The sequence below is a fragment of the Capsicum annuum genome, chromosome 9, assembly GCF_002878395.1.
Source record: "Capsicum annuum cultivar UCD-10X-F1 chromosome 9, UCD10Xv1.1, whole genome shotgun sequence".
In the NCBI taxonomy this organism is placed as follows: domain Eukaryota; kingdom Viridiplantae; phylum Streptophyta; class Magnoliopsida; order Solanales; family Solanaceae; genus Capsicum; species Capsicum annuum.
Window position 1 is genome coordinate 93,068,016 of NC_061119.1, and position 10,417 is coordinate 93,078,432.

The 10,417-nt window shown below is 35.7% G+C and overlaps 1 protein-coding gene across 1 annotated transcript; it reads right to left on the minus strand.

Annotated features, from left to right (window-relative positions):
- Window positions 1-2,559: 2,559 nt before the first annotated feature.
- On the minus strand, window positions 2,560-10,336 carry LOC107842695 (mitochondrial Rho GTPase 1). The gene is made up of 14 exons (XM_016686651.2): window positions 9,885-10,336; window positions 9,382-9,514; window positions 8,714-8,863; window positions 8,458-8,634; window positions 8,091-8,342; window positions 7,614-7,682; window positions 5,963-6,018; window positions 5,239-5,320; window positions 4,560-4,771; window positions 4,289-4,358; window positions 3,704-3,816; window positions 3,401-3,551; window positions 3,074-3,260; window positions 2,560-2,913 (listed from the first exon to the last, which is right to left on the minus strand). The coding sequence occupies exons 1-14, from the start codon at window positions 10,088-10,090 to the stop codon at window positions 2,840-2,842; spliced, it is 1,932 nt and encodes a 643-aa protein (XP_016542137.1). The 5' UTR covers window positions 10,091-10,336; the 3' UTR covers window positions 2,560-2,839.
- Window positions 10,337-10,417: the final 81 nt, after the last annotated feature.

Sequence of the window (10,417 nt, forward strand, 5' to 3'; positions counted from 1 at the left end):
CAATGGCAGATCAAATTTACCCAATAATATAAATATTTATATTGCACAAAACTTAAACTCAAATAAAAAAACAGAGAGAGAAGAAATGAAACTAATTTTTCGGACGCTCCTCGGACCACCACAGAATTCCAACAAACAACCACCCTCCACCGTCCCTATTCCCTTTCCGATGGATTCCGAAAAAACAACATGATAGCAAATTAGACATTGGGTTGGGCATTTTTCGATCAAATTTTGGTACCAAACTGTCATTAGCAGGGACAATAGTCAGGCCAGGCAATTTTTCCAAAATTGTAAGATATCACGAGAAAAAGATGGTAAACGGAGGCAAACCCAAAAATTTAGTGTCCCCTTCTTCCTTCCTGCACTTTCATGTTTGTCCTTTTTTTCTCTTTCCTCTATTTCACATATTCAATTCTTTCCTCACTGCCCCTTGAGTTTTTCTTCAGATTTGCAAAAATGCTGGCTCCGCCTCCGCACGAACTAGTTTTAGACGTCAATCTCAAACTCCTTATCGCAACACAATATTGAGCTCCGGTGAGTTTACGGATGACTGATTGTGTTTGTGGCGACTGGTGTTGTGGTAGTGGAGCTTCATCGGAGCAGTGGATGATCTGATGTTGGTGGAACTTCTTCGGACATGCTTTCGGCGGAGTTCGTTGGAGATGAAAGGTCGTGACTGCTGGTTAATGAGATCTGATGAGTGGGTTCTTTTCGATGGGTAAGCTGAGAGACAAAAAAGGTGCCAAAACAATGAAGAAGATGGGTAGAAGAAAAGAATTGACTACTAAACTGAAACGGAGGAGTAATTATATACTTCCTCCGTTATATAATAAATAAATTGTTTTATTTTCACACATAAATTAAAAAAAATATTAAACACATAAATTTAATATAACTTTCTATTTTAACTTAAAAAAAATTAACCTTGTAATATCTTTTCAAAAGTTAATTGGTTGTCAAATTATAAGAGTAAATTTAAAAAAAATTTCAATAATTCATTTATTTTGAAACATCAATAAATATATCAATAATTTATTTATTTCGAAATGAAGGGTGCAGCATTTAATAAAATATCAGCAAATCGCCCACTATCAATATTTAAAGTGCCTAAATCTATGGGAATGTGACCGTTTGCAATAGTGTATTAAATGAGCTTAGAACTAAAATACTCTCTCCGTTCCATTTAACTTGTCCTAAATTAGGATGACACAGTTATTAAAAAAAATAATAAATAGCATAACTAGTTTATCATAGTATTCCTATTAAATGATATTTATATTTAAATTTAAAGAAAAAACAATTAATGAAAAGGGTAAAATATTAAAAAAAAAAATTATCATGTCTTGATAAGTAAAAAAAGACAAATAAAATAGGATACCAAATTAAAAAATTTGGGACGGATAAAATGAGACGAAGGGAGTATGTCCTGTAACTAAAAAAAAGAATTAATATATGCTATATAAATAAAACATATCAAAATAAGCTTTGTGTATTTATTAAGTACATAATGTCTTTAAATTTGTAACGGATGATGGCTGACAGCGTTAGAAAAGTGAAAATTAACATTATGCACTCATTAAGTGCATAATTCATTAATAAGTGCACAATTTATTTTTTAATGAAGTGTACAATCTAATTTTTTATGGATTGTGCACTTAATAAGTGCACAATGTATTTATTAATATTGTGTTTCACGTGCTACTTTCAATCTAATGTCAAATTATCTCCAAACAAATACTAATTTAAAATTAGTGGTGAAAATTCGAACATTAAGAGGTCTTTCTTCTCAGCATTTTATTAGTACTCTAGTAAAATTTACCAGTTACCCAGATTGCGTTTTTACCAAAAAAATTACAAATAGTGTCTTTTGTTTATTGAGCTAGTTAATACTCAAATTTATTATTTTTCGTTATCGAGGTCTTTTCTCCTAGCATTTACTTAGAAAATTAAGTGTGAACAAGCACGTGATAATCATAGATATCAACCATATGCCAGTGGGTCTCTCTGTGTATTATTTGAGTTTGCTCATTAAAAAAATGGATTGTGCATTCATTAAGTGCACAATGTCAATTTCCACCTTTTTACCGTCGTTAGCCATCATCCGTTACAAATTTAAAGGCATTGTACACTTAATAAGTGCACAAAGTCTATTTTTGTAATTTTTTTTTTATATGACATATATTAATTCTTTTTTTAGTTGTAGGGCATATTTTAAATCCGGATTCACATTAAATATTATTATGATTACATCAAATAAGACACTTCAATATTAGTTTGCAATTCAACGAAGAAGTTGTGGGGATTTGAGGGGTAATATAGTCGATCAATGTTTGAAGGGCATTTTTGTAATCTAACTTTCAATTACGGGGCTTCCCACCTCTAAAATATTATAAATATAGATTAATAGATAGATAGTGACAGGAGCGTGTAATATTTTAATTTTTAACTAGTTGGAAAATTTGTAAAAAGTTTTTAAAGTTAATTGTGCAAATCTCTTTTTGGCCTATTCGTATGAAATGTTAATTTTTAAAAAAACCAGAAAATTAATTACGCAGATTTCCAGAAAAAAATCAATCCAAACAACTAAACTCTTTCCAGGATTGTTTTCCCCGAGCTTTTCTAAAACAAAGTATGGAAGGGAAATGGCACCTAGCTGATACTTTCAACAGGAAATGGATAGAGCCAGATAGACAAAACTGAAATAACCTTAGGGAGCATACTATGTACAAGGACATTTAGCTAATTCTCAGGTAGAGAGACGAAAGCAGTAGCGGGAGAATTTTCTTATTAGGTCAAAAAGTCGATTATCAGTTCTCGAGTAGACATGGGACATCACCTAGCTTGAGGTATTCTTCCTTGCGGCATATGATCGATAAGCTGTCAATCCAACTACGGCTACAGCGGCCACAACTGCAATTTTAGTCAAGAGTCAGACAGAATACAATAATTTGATTCAAAATTTTGGCTCTAATATGCCGGCCTATCTTTAAAGGGAATGTTCGTTCATTCATTCAGTTCCGTTTTCTACTTTTCTTTGGAGATACATTTAGGGGTATTAGATTCATAGTACCTGAAGTAAACATAAGAGAGCGATTAACAAGGTGGCGGTATCGTTTCTGGCTACGTCCAACTTCAGTTTCAGGAACACTTAAATGAGGGTGCTCTGCGGCAGTGACAATTCTATTGAACATGCTGTTCAGATCTCCCTCCTTCACACTTATGTGAATTGGTGCATCTATTCCAAAATTCTGACATATCTGGACAAATATTTCAATTTTTATTGAAAAAACTTGTGTAGAAATAGAAATCAAGCATAAAATCTTTTCATTTAATTCCTTTAAAAACACAAAATTCAATCTCTGCACAAAATAAAACACAATGTGAACAATGTAAGTACCTTTGCTGAATCTTTTATTGCCATTGGATATGAATCAAGATCATCTTTTGCAGCAACAAATAGGCAAGGCACCATGAAACCACTAACTTCCCCTTGCCTTGCCACAGTCATCAGCAATTCTGATGCTCTTTTTAAAGAATATTCATCGGAGCTAAAGGAGGAAAAAAAGTATTCACACAAAAAGCAGTATCATGACAAACGATGAAAAAGAATGAACCTGTCTATATCCAAGATGATGGACTGAACCAATGAATTCAACTATAAGCTAAAAGCTGTTAGTCATTCAGATCTTGCATTACTCACCTGTCATATGCAAACACTGCTACATCACAAGATGCCAAAGATTCCTTCGTAGATAGAATCATCTTAACTTCATCTTCTGGAATCTCCCTAAGTACAAGTGCTTTCTTAGTTCCCTGCAATAAAAACCGTACTTCGTAAGATGGCAATTACTTGGATGTCAATTTTGAAAGCATTCAACAAGGGAATACAATTGCAAAAGCAATGATCGCACAGGATGCATATCCATGCATCAAAGAAATCATGAAACGGAAGCGTGGTGCACTCAAGCTCCCGCTATGCGCAGGGCTCCACCACAAGGGTGTATTGTATGCAGCCTTACCTTGCATTTCTGCCAAAGGCTGTTTCAAAGGATTGAACCTGTGACCCCCTGGTCACAAGGCAACAACTTTACCACCGAGTAAAGTTGCATCAAAGAAATCATGACTCTATTAATTAACAATATGCATATTCATAATGAATCATGTGCACAGAAGCTAAGACATGTATGAGCTCTTACTCATATTTGCAGCACACTGGCATACCAGTGATAGAAAGATCAACAAACATCCTATCAAGTCAAATGGTGAATCTTCTGAGAGCACTTACCCCAAGACGGTCAACAACATTAACAGCATAGTGCTCGTCAGTTGTCGCTGCATAATTTTCTGAGAAAGGCCTTTGGCGAACAAAAGTTATGCATCAGAAATTGCCAGGCTAAGGATAGTAAATAGTAAAAGCATTATAGAGGGAAATGCCAATTACAGGAAAAAAGGAAATCTGCTAATCAAAAAACTGAATTTCGGAGAAATAGCTAAAAGCCATAAACAAGAACTACTATTAACAAAAGCAACTCACTATCTTAAGTTCATATAGATACCTTTCCAACAATGACTTCAGCAAGGCCGATTTGCCAGATCCTTTAGGACCAAAAACAAAACACTGGTAAACATTTCGATCTGTCTGTTGTTTCTTGCGATCAACTGATTTTCTCCTGGTAAGACGGAGTGCTGATGCAGCACCACAGTTATATCCAATGTATATCAAGTTGGCCAAACTTTGAGCTGGTTCCAGCAACGTCATAAGAGCCCACTGATATCGTTATCGGCAATAATTAGCAGTTTCGATCTTTATATACAAATTACTTTTTTCTCTGATAGAAGTATGTCAACTAGAATATGTTACATTATAAGCAATAAATGTAAAACGGTTAAAGTACACTAGAAATGGCAGACTAGCACAATCTTATTTAAGAGTAAAGTCCTGGAGAGTAATCTATAAGATAAATATCCTAATGACCTTGTACACAGTTAAAAAAACATAAAAAGCGAAAAAAACCACAGTCAATTAAATTTTGGGTGGTTATCTATCTACTACATTTGAACAAGTTAACTGCGCCAAGCATGTAGGGCATTAAAGCAAGGGAGGTATATTTCCGAATTATCTCACTTTGAAAGAAAATGAAATCCGGTCTGTTGGAAGAAATTTTAAAGAGTTACAAACCCTCTTGACAATGCAACAACCAGGAGAGGGGAATGAAGAATGTTAGCGGTAAGAACCTCAGATAGGAAAGCAGAAAGAGACAAGCCCCCCAGTGGAGTTCTTTCGACAGCATCCTTGTAGGGAGTTTCGCCCCAGGGACTGCAATTTTTCAAACATAAAAACCTGGACTTAATAATCAACTCAGAGGGGTAGATAACTGAAATGAGAGAGCAGATGATCGGAGAACATTTCTCAACATAAGATTTAAACAAAGAGAATCGGTGATAATGAGAAAAATTATTTTACAGAACCTACAAGAAAAGAAAAGAAAAAAGCAACTGAAGAGAGAAGTCATCTGAATCAATCTGCAAGCATAATTCTAACTTATCCCTAGTAGTCAAAAGACTGAAAACTTCACATCCTCACAAAAGCTTCACACAAATTACCCAGACTACTATTTCAAGGATAGCTTCAAGAAAAGATTCAAAACCCTACATGAGATTCACAATAGATGAGTTATATAAATCTACTAAGAGCTGTCTCATTCGATCAATTTTTACATGTGCCAAGCAAGAGCTTATAGGCATACTTCACAAATTCACCCTAAAGGACTGAAATAATTTTGTAACCAACCCTTCGACATTAAACAGATATAAAAAGGGAAACAGCTTCTATCAATGAACGGACAAGATGTGTAACAAATAGCAGCCTACTATCCAAACAAACATTCATTAGCAGAAAGCGTGCAACAAAGTCATCCAAACATAATTCACAACAAAGAGCTCATCGAAACCTTTTTACCTTTCTGGTGCAGTTGAAAAAAGATCATCAAGCTCAGAATTTCTGAGAACTCCATCCTGCAAAAACAAAGATTATTTTTTTATAACCACAAAAAAAAAAAAGAGATGTCCAAAGAGTTAAAAGGCGTGGCAAAAGGTATTTGCATAATCACCCCAGTCAATCTTACTGGTATCCTGTTCAAATAACCGTGATATCCAGGTCAGCTTGCACACACCTCGGCTAATTAAATAGGATACCTACTAGGCTGCTACCTCCCACAAGCGCAGGAACTGGATAACTCTATCCACCAAAACTTGGATAGATAAGAGGAAATCACCTAGTACTTTTCCCTTTACTGACATGTGAACTTAAAACTTAATGGTTCTCAACCCACTTCACATTTCATTGACAATTAGGAAAAAACTTGTTCGGGCGGGAGGGCGGGACACAAGAAAAAACTTAAACTTAAGTGAGACAAGAAAGGATCAACCGACCACTGACATTTCAAATAGGAAATTGCTACACAATCAAATCATGACATTTGTCTGAACTTACTCCAAAAGAAATTCCACTCAAACTAGAGCATACGACGTATCTAGTAACATATTTGGAGCGGTTTCTAAATTTATCTAAAAAGTAGTGGCTAATTAAGACTTCTGTTACAGAATACATCTCTGACGGAAATATATGTAGACAGCTCTGTCCAAATCTCTCCTAGTCAACGAAAGGAAGGCCAACAACTTAGATGTAGAAAAATAACAGTGTGAAAGACAAACTCAGACCACCCAGGTAAAAAAGAGATAAGGATATTATAAGACAGAATCGGCAAAAAAGATTGCCTCCATGTTAGTATATGATGTGATGCGTGAATCTACAAAAAAATCTAGCACACTGCTTCGATGCTAGAAGTAAACACTTTTTGCGACAGTATTGACTGACAATTTTAATTGGTTTTGTATAATGATAAAACTTCTTCAAACTAAGACAGCAAGAGAGCTTGGGCATCCAAAATATGTTAGCCTCGTGAAAAACCAGATTGTTCCGCCACCCTAAAGAAACAAAATAAGGAAGAAGCAACACACCTGCAACTTGACACAGCTTAAATATGGAATCAAAATTGCAGTCAAAAACAGATAGAACTCCTCTTTCATCCAGATATGAGGACTCTAACTAGAGATAAATCCTAAATCTCGGTCCAAATCATGCAAGGTACTTATGGAAAAGCTCTTAGCATTCTTCCAATGAGTTGGAGTCTGAATCTTTATCAAGGCCGAGCAGTTGGCGTCTGACCATCTTCCATTAACTCTTCATTCCCTTCAATTTCACTTTGAAATCTTAAAAGAAGTAGGAGAATTGAAAATTGGCTCAATTAAATTCCTTGTAGTTCAATTTTTCATTTCTAATTTGGTTAAATTACATTGTGACTACATAATTAATCCTTAGTCTTAACAACATTCTTTTTGACTTCCTGTATCAAAGGTTGCCCTTTATCTTTACCACCAAGAGTGTGAGATCAATTCACTGCGCAACCTTTAGTTACTCAGAGCAACCCCACCCCCAGAAACAATGGATGCATATAAGCATCCACTTTACCATCAGGCCATATGAAACGCATAAAAAGTGAAAGCAGCCACTTATATAAAAGAAAATGCATGAAAAAACAGTGTCATACTTTATCTGTGTCAAATGTACTGAATACCCCTTTCAAGAACTCCACTGCTTCGCTGGTCAGTTCCAGACTCTGCAATAAGACAGACAGTATTGAGAAGGGAACTAACAGAAAGACAGTTAGGAACTAGAAAAATATGAGTATACCATCGGAGTTTCTCTGGTAACAAACAATGTTTTTGTCAAACAACTTAAAGCTTAGAGGGAAAAAAATGAAGCAGCATTGGGATGGAGAAAGACGGTTTCTATCATCTATTCGTTGGTAATTTTCCATTATAGGAACTGTGAATAAGGGAGCTGATTCACCATGAATCAGAAACTTTTTGCAAACAAGATTAACAAATTATTGATATTTCCCATGATCTTTCCTTTGGGCCTCAGTGCCAAGGTTCTTCCAAACATAGACAGCGAACTATAACCATAACAATATCTTGGACTAAACAAATATCATAAAAACCATCTGCTCCAGAAATAGAGTCACCTGATCAGGAGCTTTTTTGAACGGTATAGTGAGGTGATCATCCTTCAGCTTAATTTCATCGTTGTACCCAAATTTTCTTAACACGGTCCACGTGGTCTCAAGTCGACCTTTCTCTATAAAAAGTGCATGAAGAAAAAGAAACCCTGTCAATGTAAGCCCCAGGTCATTTACACCTTGAGGTAGCTTCTCCTGAACTACTCTTTTGACACCCACTATTTCAGCAGGCTGCAGGGGAGCATTGAAGCACTTAATCTGCCAATTTTGATGGAAAATAAATAACACAAAGTGATAGATAGATAATAAGGTTTCGTAAAAGAAAGTAATTGAATTTTTTAATAAACTCGAGGATAACAAAATGAAGAATGACCTGAAATTCATTAAGCTCTTCATCATTAAGAGCATCATCCATGTCATGATCACAAAGGATAAATATCCGTTTGAGTGCTCTAACACAACGGGGTTTAAGAGCCTGGGTTTCATGATCAAAGAGTGGAGCTGTTGGATGAAGTACAGCTTTCTGAGCATAATAGAACACTTCAGGTACCTGTAAAGGTTAAAAATATCATTCTACTGAACTGTAAAATCTCTGCAATGAAAAGACCCTAGTAACAAGTTGCACCCACCTGAACTAGGTTTGCAGCAGAACATTCTATGCAAGTCTCAATCTCGCGGAACCGTTGCATGATTGGAGCCATCACTTGCTCAAGATTCATATGATGCTCCTCATCTCTCTTATCTAGCTTACAGCCAACAACAATTACCGGCACCTTGATCTAACCATGGTAATTCAGGTGATTAAATGCATAGAATTCACATTCTCATTTCTCAATGCAGACTATATTAGTACATTATCCATCCAAAAGAGTTGCACGTAATCACTTTCCATAATGATTATAACTGGAACGACTATATAATTGCATGAACTAAAAAGTGAACAAGACTCCCAGGAAACTACGTGCCAATACTAAAACTAACTCATGACCATAACATAGGCCTAATATACAGTATTTAATCAATTTATTGAAAAAGACACGTAAAAAAAACTTTTCCCTCTCAAGATATTTAGAACTTTTCATGAATTAGAAAGTTTTGGATCACACATTAAAACGTCTTTTTTACCATTTCAATACAAAGATAACGCAGCTTGCATTATTTTTCGTTCGATTCGGAAATTTCTAAATATTACTTTAGAAATCTAAACTAAACATTTTTCGATCTAACTAGATTAACAATGAAAATAATAAGGGCACATAAATTGGACAGCTGATGTTTTTTAGTATAAAACGAGAACCTCTAAGCGACGAAACTCGAAAAGCCAGAAAGTAGTCAAGCGATTGAGTGTAGAAGGCTGATCGCAAGCATAGGTGAGAACAACAGCATCAGCTCGCTTCAATTCTTCAGCAACCTTACCTCTGCTCTCCAAACTACCAAATCACATAAATCATCAATCCATGCAATTCATCAAAATTTGAAAAACAACAAATCAACTGTTAAAATTCCAAAATAGGGACCAAAAAACACTAGGTGATTCTTCCCAGCCACGGTGCACAGAGTTATGTGTCAGTTATCCCATGGATTTAGGTGCGCAAAAGCTGGCCTGGATACCACGTTTATAAAGAAAATCCAAAATAGAGACATAAAAACACTACATGATTCTTCCCATCTGTCCTGTCCTGTCTTACCCTTAGATGGACATAGTAACCTCATATTTCGAGGATTTAGTCAAGGTACACACTAAAGTTGGCCCGAACACGATAATTATCAAAAAAAAATCCAAAATAGAGAATTACGAACCTTGAGGAAGTATCAATGATGGTAACAGGAACATTATCAGGATAGAGATCGGCAGAAAGTCGAGTCGGAGGAAGAACCGGCGGGACTTCCTCCGGGAAAGTTTCACTGGCGGCAGCGGTAATGAGGCTTGATTTGCCGGTAGCACGATCGCCGACGACGACAACACGGACGTTATTACGGCCACCGGAAATTGAACCGCCGAGCATTTGGATTTGACACTGGCAAAATGGGAATCGAATCAAAATGTATTATGTAGTACTAGTTATTATTTTATTCCTGTGGAGGAGTTTTCTGTTGCTTTTGAAAGAAAAAAAAGTATGTAATTTAATGAAGGAAGGATGTATATGATTGAGGTGTGCAACTACCATATGGAATTAGTGGGAAGGTAACTGTCGAGGGACAAATTCATGGCGGATGGGTTACTTAGGAATTGGAACTGGATTGGCCTTAGTGGCCCACTAAGAAGATTTTGGGCTTGATTAATTAAAGAGTGCATAAATAGCCGTTTGAAAACGGTAAAATTACAAAAAAAA

Bases quoted from the DNA above. Each gene is read 5' to 3' on its own strand.
- LOC107842695 (XM_016686651.2), bottom strand. From the start codon at position 10,090: ATGCTCGGCGGTTCAATTTCCGGTGGCCGTAATAACGTCCGTGTTGTC. The intron at 8,864-9,381 runs GTTCTCGTTTTA...TACCATGGTTAG, and splicing joins TCGAGTTTCGTCGCTTAGAG to ATCAAGGTGCCGGTAATTGT. The intron at 3,261-3,400 runs GTACTTACATTG...ATATTTGTCCAG, and splicing joins CAATAAAAGATTCAGCAAAG to ATATGTCAGAATTTTGGAAT.